General features: G+C 43.4%; 1 protein-coding gene across 2 annotated transcripts; it reads right to left on the bottom strand.

Annotated features, from left to right (window-relative positions):
• KDM4A (lysine demethylase 4A) lies at positions 1 to 25916 on the bottom strand. 2 transcript variants are annotated; one of them, XM_061345063.1, is made up of 22 exons: positions 25798 to 25916; positions 25255 to 25407; positions 24952 to 25127; positions 23729 to 23843; positions 22774 to 22967; positions 21276 to 21325; positions 20671 to 20774; positions 19410 to 19547; positions 18218 to 18468; positions 17399 to 17589; positions 16116 to 16477; positions 14285 to 14405; positions 13507 to 13685; positions 10826 to 11030; positions 10460 to 10536; positions 9670 to 9725; positions 8795 to 8903; positions 7693 to 7881; positions 6806 to 6976; positions 6194 to 6313; positions 5488 to 5580; positions 1 to 3693 (listed from the first exon to the last, which is right to left on the bottom strand). In XM_061345063.1, the coding sequence occupies exons 2-22, from the start codon at positions 25390 to 25392 to the stop codon at positions 3553 to 3555; spliced, it is 3180 nt and encodes a 1059-aa protein (XP_061201047.1). In that variant the 5' UTR covers positions 25393 to 25407; positions 25798 to 25916; the 3' UTR covers positions 1 to 3552. The 2 variants fall into 2 exon arrangements, with proteins under 2 accessions (XP_061201047.1, XP_061201049.1); XM_061345065.1 differs by having other exon boundaries at positions 25808 to 25831.
• Positions 25917 to 26115: the final 199 nt, after the last annotated feature.

The following is a 26115-nucleotide window of genomic DNA, read 5'->3' on the forward strand; positions in this document are numbered from 1 at the left end:
TTGTCCATTTGGAATTTAAATTTATTACTCCATCAAACTGAAAACAACATACAGGCTACCAGTCTTGACTTCATCCCATGTTTGCATCAAAAGAAACAAGCACAACTGCAGACAAGTCAGACAACAGGAGCCCAATTAGAGAATAGAAGATTAGAGATGCATTGGAAACCTTGGGATATGTGGCTGTGCTCCTCAAACCGTGCAGAATCAATTCAACCCAGCTCAAAACACTGGGAAGCGAGAGAAGGAGTGAGGAGAGTGGGTCCTGCTACTGACAGCACTGTCTCCAGTCATCTGAGGGGTCTGCTGATCTCCTAGAAGTCCACCCATAAGCAGATATGTAACTGCAGTCAGACACTCTACAAAGAATACAGTCACCTTCTTCAGCATTATGAAAAGTAATCACTAGCTTGCAAAGTTCATCTTGAATTAAGGGCAAGCTACTATTTGTTGATACTAAAAATGCTTTTTATGGGTCCAACTTGAACCACTTACAAACAGAAGCTTCTTGAAAAGTGAAGTGAGAAGGTCAACTGCCTGCAGCATCACCTACAATGGGCCTAACGAAGGGCCACCAGAGCTCCTGTGGGGTATACTGAGTGTGATTTCCTACTGAACACATTCAAGAAGCACCCACCTAGCTGATGCTCTGGCAGCACTTTGCCCGCACTGGAATGATGCTGTAACGGGGATAAACACACTTCCAAAAACAACAAACCACTGGAGAAAATTATTAACAATCAAGATCAAAGTACAGGTAATGGAAAGCACATGTACCTTTGAGACAGCTGCTCTGTACAGAGCTTTTATTGCTACCTGTTATACCTCAAGCCATAAAACCAATTGTTTTTGCAAAGTCAAATAAGACACACCCCTCAAACATCAGGGGCACCGATTGTAAGTTCATGGAGAAGCCAAAACGCAGTTCAATCACTGCAGTAGGTAAAGTATGCTCACATTTGAACGGTGCAGCACAAGAACAGATGGGGAAATTGGGAAGGCCCTTTGTCTCGGGAGTGCAGGATGGCAGCAGTTTCCAACACAGTGCAGCCAACTGACAAGAGCAGATCTGGAGCCCACACAAAACGCAGCATAACAAAGCTCCTCTTCTAGAACAAATACCAGACAAAGGAGCTCTTCAAAGTCACACAATACTGTTACGAGGTGGATGGCAAAACCTGCTGCAGCTGAACAACAGCACTCCAAACAAATCCAGCTGTTTCGTTATTGTTTTAGGATGCAGCTGTTGAGCCAAGCATTTGCAGCACAGGTAGCACATGGCACCTAAAAGGTGCATTTAAGTTATATGGCAGTTTGGGAAGAAAGCCTGAACACAGACGCCTGTTCTCCATAGAGAGAATGGCAGATGATACAAAAGAGTGTTTTTTGGTATTACACAGGTATTGTTCAGCCTGAGAAGTTAATACCAAATGAACCCCGACAGAACAGAGGAAAGTTTAAGGCTCTGTCAGCTCTTCTCCATGTCTGCTCACAACACATCGCTTCACAGAGGCTTATGTACAAGCTAAGACATCAAAGTGCAATTTTGTTCCCATTGCCTAGACCAGAGTAACTGCAGCTACTAGACTCTGGTCTTGAGATACTAGTTTTATCAAACCAACTATCCCCTTCATCAGAAAACTATTTAATACCCTGAGAGCAGGAGTTGTGGACATGGGAAAAAGAAAAAAAAAGCCATAAAGGAAAGCTGCTATCTCCTTTCAGAATCTGCTTAAGCCTTCCAATACTGATGAACAAGGTATTTCACCACAAAAATGGGACAGAATACCCCTACGCAAAACAGTGGTTGTGCAAATCTTTGCTATTCATATCAGCCTCCTGACCCTATAAAAATGTAGGGCTAAGTAAGATTTTTCTTTATAAAAGTTGTAGTTTATTTCTTTTCTGATCAAGAGTTGTATCACTACACAATACTACATTTTATTGCTAATCACAAATTGATGCACCGGGGTTTCGGAAGAGTTTGGTTTATAGCGTTCCTATGTAACAAAAGGAAACAAGTTACAAATCCAGACTTTGCAGACACATTGCCATGTCCCTATAGAAGCAGGGATGCATTAGGTCTGTTTCACTAGAAAATTCTCCTCTTGAACTGTTTCTGGAGAACACATAACCATAGTTTTCTCCAGCAGGAAAAGTCAACCCATCTTTCCATGCAAAAAGAAGGTGGCCAATCTGCTCCACAGCCTAAAATCCCTTTCCTACAGAATGGGAAAGGAACATGTATTTACACAGCTCCTATTATGGTGTGTTAATGCTTAAATTACTAGGAGCAAGTTGGCTCATCTTCCAGGTACACCTACTACCCAGCTTAACTCAGCTTCCAATTGCTGGGGTAGCAAGTTCTTTCCAACACAATTGAGATGTGCCCTACTAACACTCTATAAAGACATGTGGTAACCTTTGCCAGGCAGGAACACAGAAGCACTCCTGCTTCAGAAGAGCACTGCACAGCCCTTCAGTAATACATACAGTTCGGTGCATGCTTTATCTGTCCCAGACCCAATATTAGCTATTGCAAGCAAAAGCCTGCAGCCACAAGACAGACAGCGCTGCCACACAAGGGGTACTGCACTGCTTCAGATACCACTGCCCTGTCGTCCCCAATACTGTGATGCTTGGATTTCTAGAAGGGAGAGTTAGGACTCTGCCCCTTTGGTCATTATTGCCCTAGAGGGGACAGGGAGAAATTTAAAACTCACTCTTTGGGAGCTGAATGTCTGTTGGGAGCTGAATGCCTGTTCTTGTTAGAAGGCTGCACTGTGCAGGGCTCCAGACAGATTTCACTGACTCCGAGGCACATACTATTACAAGTAAACTTAAGATTGAGTAAGTCAAAAGAAGCATCAGAATAAAAATACTAAATGGAGGGTTAAATAATTTGTCCTGTAGGGTTCAATTTCACATTTCACCTGTTCACACAAGCACCTCCTATTTGCTTGGATCTGACCAGCCTACCTCAGAAGGGAGGTGCTGAGAAAGAAGAGACTGAAGCTGCTTGCGACAAAAAGATGGGATATAAATATAAAAAAAGGTTCAATTTCAAGCACCAGTAATACTGCCTGCTCAAGCCCAGGTGTGGTCACCAGGGAGACTCCCAAAATACAGGAACATTATTCAATTAAAACAATAGACTGTACTATTCCGCAGCTGCCAAGATTCCCGGCTATAACTCCCAAAAGAGTTTGCCACCTCTCAAAAGTGTCTCTAATAAAAAAAGCAAGGCTGCTTGACGAGATGAAAGCAACGCCCCCAAAGCTGGCTTATTCAGTTAGGACCCAACTTCAGACCAAGAGTCTGCAGGCATCAGATTCAGCAAATGGGATCTGTTTCGCTATCCAACAGCTGCCTTCCAGCTACTTGCACAGCATCAGCTTTTTAGCTTCCTTACAAAAAGAAAAAAAGAGAAAAAAAACCCAAACTCAACAACAAAACCCCCTGGATTTAAAGCATCCAAATATGGCCTGTTGTACTGGAACGTTTAAATCCTTGGGAGAGGTGAGAATCTTCTTCCTCTGCCACAGGAAGCGCTTACTCCATGATGGCCCGGTACAATGCAGGTTCAATGTAATCTTCACGGTAGCGTGAATTGATCACTCTCTGTCTCTTCCTCTCTTGTCTGACCTCCTTCTCTGCAAAGATCTCTGTGAAGCGCATATCTGAAGCTACTGACTAAAGAGACAAAAAGCAGAATTAGTCACCAGAACATAGGTCAAATTTCTGCCTCCACATCTGCCTACTGCATGCAAGGAAGAACCAAGCCAGGACACTTGGGAACATTCAGCCTTCTTCAAAAACTGACCAAACACAAGGAGAAAAATATTTAAGAAACCAAATTGAAAAGTCTGGGGATAAGTTTAAATAAACTGTAATCAGAGATCTAAAGAATCACAGGTTTCAAATTTAACTGAGTAGCTAATTTAAGTTCATAAGCAGTCTCTTGAAAGAATGAACACACTCATCTGTTCTAACTTTCAAGCAGTCTAGTACATTTTGTGCCTTATGGGGCAGGCATGTTTAAACACCTGGTCACAGGATTCATCTATGATATCGTCCATGCCAAGTGCAGGGTCCTACACCTGGGTTGGAACAACCCCAGGCACAGCTACAGGTTGGGCAGAGAAGAGATTCAGAGCAGCCCTGCGGAGAAGGACTTGGGGGTGCTGGCTGAGGATAAGATGAACATGAGCCAGCAGTGTGCGCTTGCAGCCCAGAAAGCCAACTGCATCCTTGGGCTGCATCAAAAGGAGTGTGACCAGCAGGTCGAAGGAGGTGATCCTGCCCCTCTGCTCTGCTCTCTTGAGACCTCACTTGGAGTAGTGTGTGCAGTTCTGGTGTCCTCAACATAAAAAGGACATGGAACTGTTGGAACAAGTCCAGAGGAGGGCCACAAGGATGATCAGGGGACTGGAGCACCTCCTGTATAAATACAGGCTGAGAAAGTTGGGGCTGTTCAGCCTGGAGAAGAGAAGGCTGCGTGGAGACCTCATAGCAGCCTTCCAGTATCTGAAGGGCTCCTAAAAGGATGCTGGGGAGGGACTATTAGTTAAGGACTATAGTGATAGGACAAGGGGTAACGGGTTAAAACTTAAACTGGGGAAGTTTAGATTGAATGTAAGGAAGAAGTTCTTTCCTGTAAGGGTGGTGACACACTAGAATGGGTTGCCCAGAGAAGTTGTGAATACTCCATCCCTGGCTGTATTCAAGGCCAGGTTGGACAGAGCCTTGGGTGAGATGGTTTAGTGTGAGGTGTCCCTGCCTGTGGCAGGGGGTTGGAACTAGATAATCTTAAGGTCCTTTCTAACACTAACTATTCTATGATTCTATGGTTCTTCTCCTAACCTCTAACAGAGTCTGCATTAAGGCATGCATGACCATGATGTAAAGGAAGATACCCTAGCATGGTGTCCATAGTTAGGTATTTTATAGCAGGAAGTGTAAAGCAACAGAACAGGTCCCAGAGGGGCTGCGGGATCTCCATCCTTGGAGATAATCAAAACTTGACTGGAGAGAGCCCTGAACAACCTTATCTGACTTCAAAGTTACCCCTGCTTGGAACAGGTGACCGGAGAGAGCCCTGCAGAGGTCCTTTCCCACCTGAATTATTCTACAATTTTAAGGTGGCCAGCTCTCTTGATGCCACCCTATGAGGAGCTTTTCCAAACAAAGCATAAGGGAAGGAGCTTGGCCATTCTTTGTAATGGGATAGACAATGAGACTTACAAATGCAGGCATGAAAGGGTGTCAAAGTACTGTCCCAAACACTAACTATAAACTCCCATCACTGCAGGAGGAGAATTAAAGTCGCTCCAGAGTGAGAGCCTTCTTTTGTAGCCTGATCAACCAAGTTTCATAACAACTGAGAGCAGGAGATTGTGATCTGTTGCTGCCATGCTCTCAGCTTGCTGTCCAAGAACAAATGAAGTTACATGAGCTTCTTTAGAAGTCTGTACCCTGTTTACCTACCAGCCTTGACTTCACTCTTTTAGGAAGCTCCTCGTCAAGAGTATATACATCATCCCTTTTCACCATCAGCTGTGACCCATCTTCAAATTCCACCTAGAAGAAAAACAGAAGTTGTTCTTCCAGCAGTCTCAGAAGTTAGAACCCTCCCAAAGCTACCCAGAACTTGCCTTCTCCTCCCCACAGAGGCCTCCCATGAAATAATCTTCAACCACTTGAATTTTATAAGATACATGTGGAGGTATGCACACTGCAACAGACTTGAACCAGAACCTCACCAATCCCATGACAAATAAAGCAGCCCAGCAAGTTTTGGCATATTCTTGTAATACCTGACAAGACAGCCTGGCTGGTCACTTTAATAGGGCCTGAACCTTGCACCTTTTGGAAGTGTGTAAGGCATGAAGCACTTACTGAATAGAGAAAAGCAAACCCAAGCTTATTTTAGGTAGTTTAACCTATAGGAACAGAATTTGCAGAAGAATTACAGACCAGGAATTTTTCAGAAGCTGACACTTTCATGTACGTAGCCAGACAGAAGCAGAGCTACAAGCAACCAACTCTGCTTTCAACACCAGTGACTGTTACCAGCATCTGGCATTGCTGACAACACTGAGTAACTTCCCCTGAAGTGTTTACGCATAACTCTCCCATAGCTCTGCTGGCTTTAAGAACAGCCCTGTCATCATGATCAGCTTCAGTTCTGTACCTGGTACATCTGGATGGCATGTGATGCAACAAACTTGGCTCCGTAAACTTGTCCATCTGTCCATCTCACCTGTACAACTTCCCCTTCGGCAGGGGGACCTAACTGAAGACAGTCTCGACTCTACAGCATGAATGAGAAAGGTGGGAGAGACAAGGAGAAGGGTAAGCAGCTTCCTCATGTGAAGATTCAGTAAAACCCCAGGGAGTCCATCCCCATCACACTGCACACCACCCCAACAATTACTCTATTTTAGGGATGAATAACTAGGCTGACACATCCATCCGTATCATCTATCTTTAAATCCCAATAGTGGGCCCAACTTCGATGTACTTCATGCAAGAATGGTATACAAGTATTGGCAGGTCTTCTTTCAGACCTACCATTGCTAAGCAGCCAGAGATGAGCTGCACTACCTGTTACACCTGTTCCTATGTGTCCTCAGTTTAGTCAGACTCATTAACACCCCTAACGACATCTTGCAGCACATCTCAGCCACAGCCCAACCTAGTTGGAACAATTACCACATCCCCTGGTGTATCTGCTCCGCAGCAGCAAGAATTGCCTCGCATCATGTGCCCTCTACTGGAGCCAGACTCCCACTGCACGACATACCACAATGTCCTCTGGATACAAGTTGTCGCTGAAGGAACCATCATCAAAGTTAACCTCGTAGAAAATCTCCTTTGCAAGGCTGACCACTTCACATTGATAGAAGCGACCATTCTTGTGCTTGCTGATGACTATCTGTCCGGGTGACAGATCCTGGAGTGCAGCCTTAGCTCGCTGAGAAGAGAAAAAGAAAAAGGAATTTTTTACACAGTGACTCAATAAGGAATGAGTTGAGGACCACAGCTCCAGTGCTGGCAGACAAGGAAGCAAAATTCAGTTCAGGCTGAGTAACTCAAGATACTATCAGCAGCACTTCTAGAAAAGTTCTGCCTGTGGTCTTTCACAGGCTTAAAGCCTGATCTGTTAGATGCTGCTGTCCTTTAAGTTACTTAATAAATTATCATTCTTCAGAGCAATGCAAGGCCTTTACAGTAAATAATTCTCTAATAGATTGTTGTGGTTTTGATAGCTAAAATAGCTACATGAAAACTTTATAAACTAATCAATCACTTAAGAAATTCAATGACCACTGATGCAGCCTGCTGGAGTCCCAGCATTAACTCCTGCATAGTAAGTACCACAGCTCTTAACACCATGTATTTTATATTAACATATAAAAAGCGCTATTATTTCTCATTACAACAACCACAGGAGGGATGTAATGCTATGAATACTTCTGGGCTGCAAACCAAAAGAGAATAAAGGATCTCACTAAGGTCACTCAGAGCAGCAGCAAGGTTGAGATCAGAATCCAACACCAGTTAGATTATACTGAACACTGTGAGAGAGCCTTTAATGAAGAACTGAAAGGATCAATCCCACAATCTAAACCTTTTCAGTCCCTCCAAGATCCTGCAGTTCAAATTCCAGGGAATCATCCATCTACCCACCTCTGACTGAGATGGAATCTTATGCCTGAAGCAGGTAATGAAGACAACAAACGGCCAGTCATCAGGCTGCATCATGACTCCTGCTGCTTGGGCACAGCTGACATGAAAGGATGTGGGACACCGACCATGTGAGCACTGTACACAGCAACCTGCAATTCTCTTTCTTCGTTTCTTGCAGAAGATGCATTTCTGTGGACAGGAAACTAGAGGTTTAAACTGGCTTTTACTCCACACAAATGGCTAGCTGGTCTGATACCATCCTGTGAGAGCACTGCTACTTTCTGATTAAAAAGAAGCAGAAGGCCACCAGTTCTAGCTTATGACAAGGCAATAATTCATAAAGTAAACCCATAGCCAAAACCAATGTGCATTAAATGCCTGCTGCTCAACATGCACAGAGCATGCAACCAAAGGATGCTAGCAATGGGAGATTTTTGATTAAATCATCCTATAATGCTCTAAAGTCAACAGGGCCTTTCAGCACCTGGCTAAAGTTAGAAAGACAAACAAGATTAGAATAATGGGCAAAGACCAGAGAATTAACAGTTAAAATTCTGTCACTACCACTACTGGCCCAGTTACACCTGGGTCCAGCGGGATGGGCTATTGTAGGAAAAGAATGTTATCTGTAATGCATTAGCATATGCAAAGCAGTTAAAATATTTTTCCCCTCTAGGTGAGCTGTTAGCAGAGTTAAGTACAGCTGCTTTGTTGCAGAAGATATTCACCCATTACACAAATGCCTCGCATATCCTGAAGCACTTCCATGCTCAATAGCAATCAATAATAAAGCAAGCTACATACTAGGGATTCTAAAAGTAACAACAAAAATCACCATTGCAACACCGCATAAATGTCATTTGCCACATACTGAAAACTGTGCCCCCTTAACGGCTTCTCATCCAAATAAATGTATACTGAAACAGGGAAAGAATCAAAAATGGCAACAGGGACAATTGCTATTTCCCACACAAAGAACAGTGCAGATCGAATTGTTCAGTCTGGAGAGATGACTTTGGGTTTGCAGGGATGAGCAAAAGTCTTCCAGATTCTGAACAGACTGGAGACACTCTGAAACCCCACCAGTGAAGCACATCCTTACCAGTCTGAAACGTTGCAGGGGAATTTTGCCAACATCTACAGGACTCCGCTCGGCAATGTTCACAAATTTTGCCTCCAGTACAGCTACAGCACACATCACATGAACCCATCTGTCAGGACAGAAGAGGGGAAAAAGAAATTAATATGCATTAGGCAGACAGAGGATGCTCTGGAGCTTAAGTAAATACAGGTGTGTTGAAGTTTTGCCACATAAATCACCATAAATAGCCTCTGAGAAGCAGCAGTGTAATCTTCTTTCCTACTGCTAGTAACTGGGCACTTGTGGGGCAAAACTAAGACTTCTTCACACTTCCATTGTAATACTAACAGGCTAACAGGAGGACAATTTAGTTTGGCTAGTGCTGGTTGAATGCCTGCATTATAAAAGCCTGCCTGATAGGACAACACAGAACAGGCAGTGGTATGCAGTATACTTGCTGCAGAAGTATCCTGAATTTCAGTATGCTGTTCTACTTAAAGCAATGGTTGTAATTTGTCTCCATAGCCACAGGGCATTACATGGAGCAACCAAAATTCTTTGTGAGAAGGTAATGAAAGATGTCATCTCATCAGAAACATCATTTTTATGTGGTACATTTACACCTCTGCACATCACACCTCTGTGCTATAAAATGCTAAGCAACCAAAAGAATGAGTATGGCACTACCTGAAGAGACAAAGATTGCTGTGTGTGAATGCAACAAACACACATTATCACCGAATATATGACATTATATTATCATATAACACAGAATATGAAAGGTGCTGTTGATCACTCTGTTACACGAAAATGCAGACACTGGCTTTTACTAGCTTACCCTCACCTACTTAGGAATTGAGTCTCTTCCTTAAGATCAAAAAATCTGGAACACTCACTTGTCATCATTGGCTCTGTGCAGTGCTCCTCCTCGTAATGAACACAAACAGCAGTCCTGGCACGAGGAAGAAAGCATTAGCTGTAAGAATGAAGTCCAGAGCAGTACACTTGCTTCAGAACTTCCCCCTCAAAACACATACCCAGAAGAAGACAATAGTTTCAGTGTCAGAAGAGAACTCCCTTGTACAGATCAACCCTTCAGCTCTCAAAAGCTGCTGCCCTTAGGGCAACAGATACAGACTCCAAGTCTGTTGAAAGCAAGCAGAACTACCACTGAAGACTTGTTTAACTTGCTTGCTACAGATTCCTTTTACAACTGTAAAATCCTATATCCTCTGAGGATATGTAAAAGGATCTGGAAAGCCATGAGCAAAGACAGTTTGAAAGTTTAACCTGTTCTGCTGATTTAGAGCTTTCTGAGGGAATCCCGTTCTTGTTTTCTTCATATGCACACACCTCCCCAGTTATTAACAAAAGTTACTTTCTGTTTTAGAAATAGTAGCTACCATAAATTAAGATAGACATTGGAGCTATTGCCACACTCATGCAGAACATCTTCCCAAGACCCAAGTGAGCTCAGCAGCTCTGCACTACTTAAAAGGATATACTGTTACAGCTTAAAAAGAACCAAAATGCAAGAGACTGACTCCTAAACGTTTTCTGAATCGCCTTCTATCCACAGGAGAGAACAAAATAATCCCAAACCAACACCACTATGGAAATGAACTTTGTAACCAAGTTCCCAGATATGCCAGGCTCCATCTGTAAGAATCTTAGGAGAAACTTTACCTCTTCTAAGGCATTTTCTGTACATCTGGAGCACATCCAGTCTTCAGTGGCCTTGTCAGGGGATACACCGTAACAACCTAAACCAGACATATCTCAGTCAGGAGGTTACCTAAACTCACACCCATTCCCCTGGGACCAAGAAATAAAGCAGGAATTAAAATCAATGAGCCTCAGGGTGATGCAGGTATTTGAAGTTACCCATGAAGCTAATTCTGTATTTCAATGGCTAGCACTTGAGTATGTACCATTCAGAAAAGGGCTGAAGTTAGTCTATTTGTACATTAAACAGACTGGTAGAGGCTCGCTATGTGGACAGACTTACAACAGAGAATACTAGAGTTAACAGTCAAGTCTGGATGCACTCACTTGCATGAACACAGACATGGCAGTTCCTGCAGGTGATGAGTATGCTGGTTCCATCTTCCTCTAAGTAGGGGGTTGAAAGATTGAGGTCAGTGCTGCAGCCAGTTGCAGTAAAGCACATCTCAGGAATCAGAGGTTTGGTTCGGATCTTCCCATCCACTGCGGCTGGAGTAACTCCAGAGCTTTGACTGTTGCCTCCACACTCTGCCTATAACAGATGGACAAAGAATTTCAGCTTTACAAGTAAAAGTGTCTCACATCATCTTTACTCACCCATTATCCCAACATATATCCAATGTAAAGAAATAAAGGTGCTGAAAGATTAAAGACTTAGTAGGTTAGGTGAAAATATTGCTAAGTTTATAAAATCCTCCAATACTGCAGCTTCAGAATGAAATTATTTTCTGCCAAAATGGCTAAAACGTAAGTTCTGAACTGTATCCCTCTGAAGAGCAACAAGATCAAACTGCATCTCTTCTGACAGAAGAAACACCAAGCCCACCTCATGCTCTATGCTCAACTCCTCTGCAGCATTCCCCCACCCCTTAATACAGAGGATAACAACACTGCTATCCAACATGGTACATTTAGCTTACCTCAGTGTGGGAGGATTATGATCACACAAATAGGTATTTACTGCAATCCCTAGCATAGCTCTAAACAAGTCTAATGGGCTTTCAAACTAATTTGTTCCTGGGAAATAAGCAGCAGACTAAAAATGTAGTTTCCCAGTTAAAGCTCAGGAGACTTTCAGGCTAATCTTTTTTGGAATCTGTTCATCTAAACCAACGTAAAACCAAACAGCAATTACACGCCAAGTTTACACAGGCATGCTCCCATTAAAGTTATCATTCTTAACAGTTAAAAAGAAATTAATCTTTCTCTTTGAAGAAAAGTTTCCAATCATCTTTTGTATCTGATAGGCCACCACGAAGTAGCTTGCTTGATCTTTTAAAAATATTATTAGCAGAAACTGCAGTAACAGAATGAAGCTGCACTGTCCCTCCTACAGTGCATCAAAAGATAGGAAAAAGGTCCAGCTAAGGATCACAGTTGGAAGGAAACTGACATGTTTTCAACAAGTCTTGTTTATTCAGATTCTGTAAAATTTACTGATTCACTCTGAATATTGCATGTCAACCAAAAGACTAAATCATAGAATCCTAGAATAGTTAGGGTTGGAAAGGACCTTAAGATCATCTAGTTCCAACCCCCCTGCATGGGCACCTCACACTAAACCACGTCACCCAAGGCTCTGTCCAACCTGGCCTTGAACACTGCCAGGGATGGAGCATTCACAACCTCCCTGGGCAACCCATTCCAGTGCCTCACCACCCTCACAGGAAAGAACTTCCTCCTTATATCCACTCTAAACTTCCCCTGTTTAAGTTTGAACCCATTACCCTTTGTCCTATCACTACAGTCCCTAATGAAGATGACCAAAGGAAATCTGTAACAAAATTGAAGAAAATGGAACTTCTTTCTCCCCACCAAGCAGCTAGATACTTTTCTTCTTCACAAAGGAAAAGTGAGTATTTGTCTGGCATTTTGTGCCAATTTTTTATTTGAATAGGTAACTGAAGTGAGTTCCCAGACTTGCGATAGACTTTCTGAAGTTGGAAAGGAGAACCTAACCACAGCTCAAATCTTGGAAGTTTCTGCTTCACTGCATGGTGTGGACAGACATTTGAAAACCTGCAGCTAGAGCTTTCTGCTTAACAGCATCTAGAACTGAAAAAAGAAACTCACAGAACTGAAACTGTTGACAAATTGTTAACTTTATACACTGTCAGCACTAGTGAAATCCCCAGGTACTATGCAGCTTCCGACAAGAATCTACCCTCAGACAGAAATAGCAAGATTGAACTGAAACTATGGTTTATGGGTCTCATGGAAATTAGGAACTATACACAATAGAAACCCTCACCAAAAATTTGAGGTTTTTATTTCCCAAACTGTGGTGAGCATATTTCTAGTGCCACCACAGCAATCTCAGATGAATCAAATATATTTAGCATACAAGAAGGGAAAAATATCTCTAAATTGCAGGTCTAACACACAATCAGATAACTATTCAAGCTACCTTACAAGCTGAGGCACACCAAAAAATTCAGTACGGGACTCCTGCCTAAGCATTCAATCAACATGACAAAGAGGTTCTGCAACCAACCCCAAGCTATGCATTGCTACAGCTGCACTTTGTTAAAGCGCACTTCCACAAGCCAGATACACTCCAAGACGAGACAGCTTTCTATCCACAAACACAACCCTAAATCCTTTTAAGTAAAAGGTTCTCTTTCTTGCCAGCTCCCCAGAGACCATGTAATATGAGTGGAGTTAAAGTGTTGTTTTTAAGTGTAGAAGTGAAGGTCTGGAAAAGAGAAATGGGATTTTATAGTCAGCTGAAGCAACATTTGAGCTCCATTCAGTGGCTCAAGCAAAAGCCACAGACACAAAAGCTTCTGCTGAACAGCTGAGCAAGCTTCTGGGAACCCACAAACAGTCCCTCACAGGTGTTGTGAGGTTCCCAACTGTGCTCTCCTGGAACAATTCCTTGGGAAGACTGCAACACTGATACAGCTTTTGTTAACTGGCAATATGCAAAATGATGGTTTTAAAACTATGCACCACATCAGCCTCTTCAGTTATCCCCAGGGTAACCCTAACAGACTTGGTCTATATACCTGGTAGGTCTGGAAGAGCATGCAAACAGCACAGTGAGGAGACTGCTGAGCCATGGTCTGATTGTATTCTTTTTCAGCCTCAAAATTTGGTGGCCGATTCTGCCACAGCTGGCTAAGTGGCTTGGCCCACGCTTCTGTCTCCTCAGCCTCTTCTTCAGGAGTTAGCTGCTCCGATGCCTCTGTGATAAGAGATCATTAACTCAGTGATTATGCGTCCTTTTATAGATATCCTTCTTGCAAATGAAACTAAATAATGCAAAGTTATGAATGGAGATGAAAGACTGACAGAGCTCAAACTGACAGAAGTGTGACGGGAGCCATAACTTGGTCTCCTTTTTAAGAGGCTTCTGCAAACACAGCAACTGTATAGAGACAGGCTTACTGTGAGAACAGCACCAGCTCCGAATCAAGACTAAGGCTGTCAGCTAAAGAATCTGGTGCTGTTGGATTTTTTGTTTGTGTGTTGTTTGTTTTAAATCATTGATATTTACGTCAATTACTGGAATGCTCTAAGATGGGTACAGTTATGCAAATCTCTGCTACTAGTTTAATTTTCCTTTCAGAGTTGTGACTCTGAAGAATGGAAGAGGAAAGAAAGAAGACACCATTCAAGAGACAATTTTAATGATGTGAGCACAAAAAAATGAGGTAAGATCCTTGTGTAGGATGTAGACTTCTTGCTGACTCCTGGTTACTGCCGATTATTTAATGGAATACCCCACACAGCAGAAACTAAGACCCTCTCTACAGTTCCCCAAAGAGCACAAGGCTTAGTTACCGTCATCACTAATGCAGTCCTTAACCAAGAGTGGGTGATGGCGTGGGAGCTTGCTCAATGGCTGGCGACGACCCTTGGACTTCTTACTCTCCTTCAGTGATCTTATGTATTCCTTTGCTGCCTGGACAAGGAGAAGCAATTCAGCACTCAATTAGCACGTGTCCCTCTGACATTACTTTTAAAAGGAACTTATTTTGAACTTAAAAAGACCTCCACAAAATGTACACACGCTTTCATGATTTTACTTCTGAGAAATTAACTTCAGCTCTGAACTAACTTTTTGAAAGAACTGCTCTTAGCTCTTTTGATATGGAAAACCAGGTAGAGCTGTACTACCTCTGTTGAGCCATTAGAACAGAGACTTTTCAAGGATTCCAGTGTAGCTTTTTATGCAAGCCTGTTTATATTAGAATCGTGTAAAAGGCAAAACCAAAGACAGACGTCTAAGTTGAATGGTTCTCTATAAGTCTCATGCATTCTGCAGAAATCCTGTGTGTTAACTTAAAAAAAATAATCTCAAATGTAAAAATAATAAAATAATAAAAACCATGTATAGTTCAAGCTGCTAATGAAGTCTCACTGACTTATTTTAAGCAAAGGAAACTTTCACCCTCTCTGCTGATTATTTGCACTGACAGACTGGAAGGAGACTACAACAATAGTGATTTCCCCTTCTCGTATGTAAAAAACAAGTGACACACTGACAAAATCACTACCGACCTGACAAGCAAGGCAATAAAGGGCATGATTTTAACAGCCCAGGAAGTCTCTCAGTAGGTAAGAACACCCCGCCTCCTTTTTTTTTGATGTTATTCCTTTGAAAGCAGAAGCAAATCTTAAATGCACCTCACATCTTTTAAAATCTCTTCCTTTCATAAAAGAAGCCAGAGGAGAGCGTAACAGTCATTACCTCTGATCTCCTACAGAGCTGGCTACAAGCCTTCTAAGAAGCAGAAATGCTTTTATTTGAATGGAAATTAGCATTGCCAGTTAATATTTAACGGAAAATTTGTTTTGAAATACACCATACTGGGAAAAACCATGTACACCCTTTCAAAATTTCACCTTTTCCCTGTATGGAATATGCAATGGAGACATCAGTACCAGCAACAGAATTTCTTTAGTTTAAATATCCATCAGAACCCTTGCTTAATTTCAGCTTAATTATCAAAAGATTTGCCTCTTTGCTGTTCCATTTCTGTGACTCCTGAATTTTGAAGAATCATTATTGAACTCCCAGTCTCTAAACACAGATTTAAAGAGGAAAACAAAATAATTCGAAAAGACCCCAGCAGGTAAGATCTTAAGTATTTCAGCCTTCTCTTGGGTGTCTAATGAAACATTCGTTGGCAGTTCTTAAACACTTACATTCTCCCAATCAATTTTTGTTCTGTATATTTTAAGGGACATACAAATGTAGATGATTTTATATAAAAAGCCCCTCAAACATCTTAATGTGGTCATAATAAAGGCTGGATTGAATGACATTAATTTTAGGTACAAAGAGGTGTCTATTGCTATAGAAAGAACTGAATCAGCCTGTGACACTCCTGTGTCAAAACCACCAAGCTACCCTTTCCCTGAAAGCACTTAAATAATTCAAAGTAGTTCTCAAAACAAGGTTTTCTGGTTTTCTAGAAGAGGTAACACTGGTTTGTTGATTTTTCTTTTTTTAGCAAACCCCGTAGGTATTATAACCCACATTAACGGCTAAGCAACCTGCTGTGCAAACACCAATGGAACGAAAAGGTAATCTGCACAGATAGGAAGATCTATCACAGCAAATCCGTGACCACATAGTTCAGTCTTTCAGTATTCCTGCCATTCATACCTCTGCCAGTTCTTGCTCACTCACACTGGCGGTGGCACTGGCTTTCTTTCCTGAAGTCTGCTCAGTGTCAGATCCACTGGCATCTCCCTTAGCATAGGTGTGGACTGTGAGCACCCCAGCTGGCCCAGGAACAGTTCGTTTTGCCAACAGATCAGTCAATTCAGAGTCGGAGGAACCAGAATATGCAGGCGAGCTGGACTGAACACTGGGCGTTGCACTCTGCTTTGCAGCTGGCAACACTGAAGTGGAATTTGAAGCATGTGAAATGGAGAGATCCAGTGCAGCTGCTTCTTGTTCTTCCTCTTCCTTCTCTTCAAGCTTCACTGTTTTCAGTTCTTCAAATTTAGCTGAGTCCACACGATCTAGAAGAAAGGATATAATGACTTTAGAAAAAGTCTGGGCAGCAGAAAGACCATTTGCACAAAGCCAAACAGGGAAGCAAACTACTGCACATAAAAAAGAAACATTGAGTCATATAAAGAGTAGGTCATTAATTCAAACACCTATAAAATCATGGGTGGCTTAGCAAAAGAGAGAATAAAAGCATCTGCTCATTGCCTTTTCCAGTACAAGAACTGGGGTTCATCAAACAAAACAGCAGACAGTGAGTTCAAAATAAACAGAGATAATCCTTTATATTGTGTAGCTAAACAGCCCAACTCCTGGCTACATGATGCTGTGGGTAAGAGGTTATAAGGGTTCATGGGAGATTCAATAGAAAAATAAAACCAATAGAAGGTTATGAAATACAAGCTGTAAAGGCCTGGAAAACCCAGGAATACTATTTCTGAAGCAAGTCACATGTAATACCTCCTGTCCGCTTTAGTTCAGCTGAAAGGCAACATCTCCATGACCCACCTTGTCAGTCAGTCACTGCAGCAGCTACAGGATGACTGCCTACACCTTTGCTCTCCCCCAACAATTTGTTTTACATAGTTCTCACCGGGGAGTTATCCACAGATAGGCCACAAAAGCTAATAGTTCAAGCTGTGGTTATTTCATTTACTCAAGCCAGTCTCAGAAATGTCAAACAAATCTAACAGGCACAGCATAAAATCATCCTAGATGCATCCTCTGGTCTTGAAAAATCAAATGGTAATATCTCAACTCTCATGACAATAGATTTCTGAAGTGCTTGCCTTGGCCTGACAAACCTGTGTCTGAGTTTCTGAACATGACAACATCCTACTGACTAGCATCATATGAAAGAGTGCCCCAGATTCTCCTCCTGAAGAAAAATACCCTGTTCCCTTGTACCAGGATAAAGCTTGAGGAATGATTACCTGGAAGCTTGACCCTTTGTTCACCCTGCTGCACAACTTCACTTGTAGGTTTCTCACAAGGCTCTGACATGTCTGTTTCACACTGTGTAGAGCTCAGCTCCTCCTTGGGGAAGGCCTCGCTCTCACTCACCTCCTGAGGCACTTCCAGGCAGACCCTGTGCCTTTTTGTTCCTATGCGATGCTTGGGGATGCTGCAGAAGACAATTCCATATGTCAGGTTACTAAACATGTAAGCATGTTGAATTTCTGCCTGGCTACACAAAATACAGCCTGGTTTGGATCAGTGCTTTATGAAACAGCACCTGGGAAGCCAAACAGTTTCCAAATTATTCTGAAGTGTCTTCTTTGCCTTTACAGGAGCACCACCAAAAACAGCTTTAGGAACAGTAGCTAACGCTGGCTACTGTGAAATGTAGGATAATTAGCCTGCCCACCTTCAGTAACCAGGAATTGATGTTGCAGCCTGCAGCACTGACAGTACTGGAATCTGCTAGCAAGCACTGCCCCATGATCCCAGTGCACTCCCTTTTATTTCTGGCCTCCCAGTGTACGATGCACACTTCCAATCCAGGCTTTGGATGTCTGTCCAAAAGATGAAGAACTACCTTCTAAGCTGGTACATCTCCTGTCTAATGCAGACTCTCGCCAATGGGGACCCAAACAGTAAAAAAATATAAATTAAGAGTATACCCTATTCCCAGGAAACAGATTATTGCTAACTCTGACTGCTGCTGTTCTGTTGGAATGGCAAATATTCAATTAACTGGGTCCAATTTCTAATAGTCCAATAAAAAAGCAGAGGACTACATAAAGCATTACCTTTTTGTCTCATCCTCGTCCACTTCCTTTTTACACACCTCTCCTATTTCCATTTCCTCAGCACACTGTTTCCCATTCTTGACTCTTTGCATGAGATCCCCTTTAAGGAACTCTGCTGCCTCTGGGGTTGGAAGAGCATGGTCAATGACAGTCACGTCCTTCCCGGCTTTCCAAAGCTTGTAACGATCTGGCTGGTACTTCCTCACAAACACATCCATGGAGATCTTCACCATGTCCTTCCGACACGAGCACTGAAATCACAGCAAATATTCAAGTAAGGTCACCTACTCAACAATTCTACTCTGCACTCCTCCTCATTTTGCTTTCAGGAGCGTAACTAAAGAATCCCACAGTTACATGTAATTGAGCCTTAGAACTCTCAAGACTTTCCCAGCAAATCATAAGGGTGTACATTAAATTACTAAGAACTGGGAAGAAAAGCCAGCAAAACCAACAGAACAGAAAACCAGATATTATCACAATAATGAAGCAAGCAAGCTCACTCTCACCAGCCTATTTAGAGTTGCTGGTAGATGACTACTTTAAAATGAGCTCGTATAAAAAAAGCCAGCAAAACCAGAGACCCTAATGACGAAGTCAGAGCCATACAAACTGGGCCTACTCAGAGTAGTAGAGTTCTTCTCATCTGGTCATGGTAACAACTAGTGCTTCAAAGCAGTAGTTGTACTAGAACTTCAATTTAAGTTCTGAAAATATAAGGCATGTTCATAAGGTACCTCTACAGGGATATAACACCATCCAGTCTAAAGGTTCAGCCAAGATACTTTGATAAGTGACTTAAGTTACCAAAGGCATATTTCCAGGCTGAACAATCAATAAATCACAGTTAAAATACCAGACAAAATACTAATGAGTCCTGACCACCAAGCACACCCTTTCATCTTTGGTAAGATAACCAGTCCCTCCCTTTCTTTGAAGCCTCACTTGATCCACATAAAGCTAAAAATCCTCTTACATGCTATCCATAGTTGAAACAAGGACATGAAACAGGAGGCTGACTGAACATTGTTACTGTATCAGAAAACAAATATCACATCTTAAATGGAAAAAGTACTGAATTCACTCCCTTAGAACAAACACTGGGGACTTAACGAGCAGCAGAGCAATAGGTTATTTGTATGCAATAATCTATTTGATGGCAACAGACCACCTACCAGTACAGACTGCTTACCAGTACAGACTGCTTCCCATACTCGATCCACCGAAGAGTAGCAAAGTTGGTAGATTCCGCACAGTTAAAGCCATGATTAAAGCCAGCATGATAGCTATAAGGAAAGGTTATCATGAACTCTCCAGCCTCCTGTGTCACCTAGAAGACAGTTGAGACACTACGTTGTTATTCACAGTTTAAGAGTTTACTTGATGTATCTGAATAAAAGAGTTCCTGCACGCCACATGCAGTACGTCTGAAACCCCTGCCTACAGATGATGGTTGGAGCTACTTGCTGCAATGGAAAGACTTGGCACTTACCTACTTTTACTATTCTCCTACTTAACGTTAATATCTGCTTACTGGAAAGCAACAGTCAACAGTCTTTTACTAAAACATGACTGGTCAAAATAGCACAAAATCATGGAATGGTTTGGATTGGAAAGGACCTTAAGATCATCTAGTTCCAATCCTCCTGCCATGGCCAGAGACACCTCACACTAGACCATGTCACCCAAGGTTCTGTCCAACCTGGCCTTGAACACTGCCAGGGAGAAGTGATTATACATGCAAAATACTCTGTGATTAGCTATCTGAAGGTCATAAAGGTGTCTGTATCAGCTACAGGTTTTGTTGAACAGTATCTAAGGCCAACTAAAATTACTACTCATGCACAATGTGGAAATCTACTACTGTTTCCTTTCACTGTTCATATTCAAATACAAGTCTAGATCAGCTTTCCACTGCTGCCCTTCAACAGATCCCCACTGTCTAACAAGGCTCATGACAACAGAACAGGTGTGACAGTACTTCTGAGTAAGGACTCAAAGACTAGATCTTCAATGTGTGTGCATGGGGGGGAAAGTGGGTGGCAGGTTATCACCTTGGAAAGTGAGGACATTATTAATGTAGCAAAAAAATGACAGGGAACAAGCCATACTTTCTACTGAGGAAGCAGATCACATCAAGCAAACTTAGGAGGGGACAAATCTGAAACAAAAAAAGAGCAATCTCTCTTCACTGACTACATAGCTAAGCTGTGAAGCTGATCTCATCTAACACAGGATGTTGTGTATAGTTTTAAGTTCAAAAAAAAATGAACATCAAACTCTTTGAGGCCCAAGTGCCAGATAAATGGTGGTACAGTGGGAAAGGATTGTGCTATACCCTCCCTGTTCCTGTTTTCCTCTCTAAGTGTCTGCTCCTGGCTGCTGCTAGAGATGAGACAGGGCTGCATGAATGCCTTGACTGAGCTGGTACAATTATGATTATTTCTCCACACCTTATCAAATGGGATGCCATATTTCTTCAGGATTGACGGAGAGATAAGGGTCATCTTGTGGCGGAGAAACGCTTCACAGCTTTGGGCACTTCCTGGAAAGAAACCTGTGAAGTAAAGGCAAGGATATGTTACTGTTCTGCTGTGAATTAAATTAATTTTTCAGTAATTTCTAGGAAAAGTTACCACCTAAACAGTACTTTTCCCTAGGCCCTACAAGTATGGACCACCTGATTTGAAGTGTGCTAGCTTGCATCCTGAAGAAAAAGGACAAGTCCTGGAGATTTATCTTTAACAGATGCCAGTTTGAAAGATCATACAGAAGACTGCACAGAGAAGGCTCTCCCCTTGGATATAACCTTCCACTCCTAATCATCAATAGTTGAGGATTTTCTGAATAAAGGTCAGACAGCCCACAACTGCATTATTTGTAATATGACATTTCTCCTGTGTGTATACACAAATGAACACTCAGAAATGATAAAATCTATATTCTAAAAGGTAAATCATCAGTTCAGTCTGCCAGCCTGTACTCTAAAAGAGCTGAAACCCACTGAAGCTGTACATCCCAGCTTCCACAAAATGCAGGTCATGAATTGCCTGATTACCTTTTGCAAGTCTCTCCAGTCGCTTCCCATGCTCTGGAGGAATAGAGTACCTGCAGGCATAAGAAAAGTCTGTTAAGTTCAACTGACATGACAGAACCTCAAAGTGAGACAGGAAATCATAAATGGGCATTGAGGCAAGAATTAACTATAATAATAATGAAAAAGATCTTCCATCTCTGCACTGACTCTTTCAAAGTTTGATGAGACAAAGCTATAAAACTGTATCAAAGACTTTTACCTCCCCCAAGAAAAATCAAGAGCCAAAAGCTGACCGTCTCCTCCACTGACCTGTGCTTAAGCAGGCAAGGAAGTAAAAAGTCTTATGTATTTAACTACACCAAAACATGAATTGTGAGAAGAAAGGGAAGAGCACTTCCTGACCCACCTCAGCTCACAGCTGTGCAATCGCTAGTACACTCGGCGCAAGGAGGAACACAGAGCAGGAGAGAAAACAGAATCATCTCTTCCAGCTGCTCAGACCAAGATGGGACTAAGACACAATGACATATCCTTAACATGCACAAAACGTGTGGTGTGCTCTTTGGGGCTATATCTCCCTCTGTACTCACCTTTTCAAGGGTGCCACAAAACTCCTAGTTGGTTTGACTACAGTAAATAAACCCACCTACTTAACTTGCTTTTACTCCAGAATATCGAGTGCTTGTTAGTTCCTTCTTTAAATAGAATAGAGCTCCTTCTTAGACAAATCAGACTACAGTATCAGCAAAGTTAACTTCTTCCACATACTACTGTGAAAGAAGCAATGGCCACCAGGTTTATCTGACCTAACTACTGTTTCATGTTCCCATGCAATTGCCACTGCATTGGGTTGTTCACTGGTCACGTGGCACTAGCTATTATTTTTTACTTCAAAGTTGTATTAAAAGGCAGCCAAAAATACTAGCTTCCAAAAGAAGTGCCATGGAAACAATTGTTAAGTTGCTTGAGAAATTTATTTGTGAACAGAAGGGAATGATTCACTCTTAAAATGCAACCCATGCTACAGAAAAAATTGGGAGCCTCCCCTACAAACAGTCACGAAAACTCAGACTATTGATGCACCACTCGGCAAGATCCACCAGCCTGCTTTTACATCTATGATAAACAGCTACATTTCAAAATCTGTTTGCCTGTTTTCCTACTGCCTGCATGACAACAGGTGTATTACCTCTGTATGGTCATTTTAGAGCCTCAGGAAATCATACACAAGTTTTCCAAGTTCTGCCCTATCACGTATTATAATTCTGAGGAACATTTTACATCAGGACAGCAAATGGACTTTCTAGAAGGTAACCAAACAAATGCTACTGAGGACATGCACTGCTCTGCAGATTCTTACAGATTTCTAGTGTCCTTGTCACCAGATACAATTGCAGTGCAACACCGGAGGGATGGCAATTCCTTTAGTCAACTCAACTCTCTTAACTCCATGACACTGACTCCAATGTTTCACAGTATTGTTTTTCTACACCTAGAAGCTTCCCTAGAAATATCTTACCATGACTTGGGCTCCCCAAAATGCAAGTAATTAATACTGTAGAGATCCATGTCCTCGGTATGCCAAGCAAAGGAAGTTTTCCACATGCCAAAATATAGGTAAGGAGTATTCACTCCCTCAATGGTGATGCCACTTTCATTCTCCACAATATCGAGGATCGTGTTCAATCTGCCAATATTCCATGCATCTACATGCTGCAAAACACATGCCTCATGTTAAACGTACATTATGAAGAATGGAACCACACAACTAAAATGACAGTTACAAAAGCTATCAAACGCTTGTGAAACAGCGTATCAAGACAAATCATCTACTGGCACAGCTCAAACCAAGCTAGTTCAAGTAAAACAAAAGTTTTGCATGATGCTAGCTTAGATATTGATTGTTTACTAGTCACCAGAGAACAGTGTGGGCTTGAGCCGATGTCTGAACCCTCTTGAACAAAACCACTTTTCATTCGAAACATCTTTTTTAAAAGAGTACACCAACATCATTTAGAAGACTAGCAAGTAGAACGCATGCCCTTTTCTGATGTTTATCATTCTAGCACATCATGGCTGCAGAGCTGTCCCACAAAAATATATGCACTATTGGATACCAAAGCACTGCATGTTCACTGATCAACACTTCCAATGCTCATAAGCCTTTCAGGACAAGGCAGCATAAAAGCAACACTTAGGCAACAGCAATTTTTGTTTTCTTGAACTGAACCGTATTATACTGAAGTGCTAACAAAGGTTTATTGTGACCTCTATTAGCCGAAATTATCTGGGTTAAATAGAAAGTACATTATAAAGTTTACTGCATTTCTGCCTACTCTAGAAGCTGGAACTCATGCTTAAGACTATCATGTTTAGACTACCAGAAAAAGTTACGAGTCAAATGCTACATTAGCATTTCTGAAATGTGATATACAAGGATAACCTTTACCTGAAAACCAACACAGTTTTCCTACCTTGTCATAAAGTGTGCCATTAACATCAGCACCGTAGATAGGGGCGTTGAACGTAAGGTTCTTCCAGTATTTTCGTTCAAGGTCTTCGAAGTCCGTGTAGCGGGGTGTGCAGTACCTGAAAAAAACCCAACAAAGATACTAAAGAGTTTGTAGTTTGATAACTGGCAAGTCTAAACCAGTGTTTTTCACCAGTGAAAGAATCAAAAGCTACAATAAAAATACCCAATGCATGTTTATCAGCCAGACCCCTACCCTAACTCCCAGAAAAGCAGTGAGAGCAGCCACAGCTCTGTTTCTGTGAGACTTGGGAACAAAGGATCAGGAAGAAAATTACTTTCCCCATTTCTCAGCTTGCTTTCAGTTTTGCTTTGTGCACTTCTGTCAGTCTGAAAGATCTAATTTTCTGGTTGTTGCTACTTAGCAAGGAAGGATATAATCAAACCCAGAAATGATACAAAGAACTGCTTTAAAAAAACCCAAACCAACAAAACCAATGTTTTCTGCCACTGTAAATGTAACAACCATTCCCAGGCTCACCTGCTAGTGAACTGGCCAAGCACGCTCTGTTGACCAACAAAATACCTGCTCTTGATCTCCATTCCCTGCTAGCTATATAGCCTCTTTCTGCAGAACTGAGAGATCAAATTTACGCTCTTAACACCTACGTAATATGTGTGTATGTGTATATATATGTATTCCAGACAGTTACATATATAGCATAAAAGAGTAATTTTCATTAAATTGCTCTATTAGAGAAACAGAATCCTAAGATAACTGATGTGTACTGCTCTTGCAAGATAAAATAAGCTGCAGCAGACCGATTGCTGGTTGTAATTCCAATGCTATTTCTAAATAGTTATTTCATAGGCTGTTTTGCTTAAAGTCCTTTTAAAGCAACCTTTTTTTTTTGTCTCCTTTTTCATGTCAAGAACATTCCTTTCTCTGCTATTACACCCAAATATTTCGATGATGTTGACACACGCACAGGCACCCACGGCAGAAACAAAAAGTTCTACTGCTGTTATGCATCCCCTGTCACTACCAGATGACACGAGCGACAAAGGTCCCCGCGCACGCAGCCGGTCTGACCAGCACACCTCATCTGCTCAGGGCGTTATGTTCACACCTCCGAGCGGCACCAGGACCTGGCCCTGGGGAACTGGGACAACAAGAGCAACCCCCGCAGTGACTATGTGTGCAGTGGCACCGTGGCACGGCCATACTTGTCGCTGTTGGCAATCCTTCGGAACTCGCGGACCGTCATGGCCTTCTTCTGGATGTTGTACTGGGTGAAGAGACCGGACTGCCCCGTCACTACCTGCTGGATGGGCGCGGGGATGACGAGCTCGTCGATGTCATCGTAGCACCGCCGAGGCTTCCACTCCTTCGGAGGGACTATCTGCAGGAAGCAAAGCGCACCGGCTCATCGCGGGGCACCCGGGGCCGGGCACGCCCGCCGCGCCGGCGCTGCGGGGTAAACAAAGGGCGGAGGGAGGCCGGTGGCGGGGGGAGTCGGGGGTCAGCACCTTGGCCAGCCCGGCGCGGTGGGCGCCCTGCGACTCCACGTAGGCGATGTACCGGCTGAAGTCCCGGAACTGCTCCATGGTGGGGCGGAAGGTCATGATCCGAGCGCCGGGGTTGAGGCTCTCCAGGTCCGAGGCCATGTTGCCGGGCCAGCCCTGCACGGAGGAGGGGAGAAGAGAGGGGGTAGGACGGGGGGGGTGGGCGGGTCACCCCACGCACCCCTCCCCCACTTCTCTCGGGGCGGGCCCCGTCGCAGGCGCAAGCCCCGCCCTCTCCGCCCGCCGGCCAATGGCCGCGGGGTCCGCACCAGCCCTGTCTCCTCATTGGTGGAGGGCACCCGCTCGTCAGGACTACGGGCTCCCTTTCCTTCCTCACGGCGGAGAACGCCACCGATTCACGCCCCTCCCCCTCCCTTTCCCCGGCCGGGTCGAGCCCGTTCCGAAGCGGAGGGGCCCGAGTCCCCGCCCCGCGTGCTCACGTCAGCAGCGCGTCCCTCTTCTCCGCCGCCTCTGCCCTCCCCCCGGTCCGGCGCCCGGCCGCCGTACCCCTTCGCACCACGCGCCCAATGGGCCCGGCAAGGCCGCCGACGCCACCGCGGCCGTTCCCCACTGCCCGGGCCCCGCCCTGCCCCCCCGCCCCGCCTCCGCTGCCGAAAGCCAATCGCTGCCTGCTCCCGCTTCGCAGCCAATAGGAATTCGACGTCCAGTCTGGGCGGGTCAGCGAATCAGGAGGCCGGGAGCGGGGCGGTTGCTAGGCGGACGGGTGGAGCGCCGGCGGGCAGTCGCTAGGGGGCGGTTGCTAAGGGAGGCTCGGGCCCACTCGCGGCTTCAGAGGGGCTGGGCCGGGGCCCTCACGCAGCTATG

Source organism: Neopsephotus bourkii, unplaced genomic scaffold (genome assembly GCF_033783945.1).
Source record: "Neopsephotus bourkii isolate Nb327-2 ecotype Australia unplaced genomic scaffold, CSIRO-AGI_Nbou_v1 NB_234, whole genome shotgun sequence".
In the NCBI taxonomy this organism is placed as follows: Eukaryota; Metazoa; Chordata; class Aves; order Psittaciformes; family Psittacidae; genus Neopsephotus; species Neopsephotus bourkii.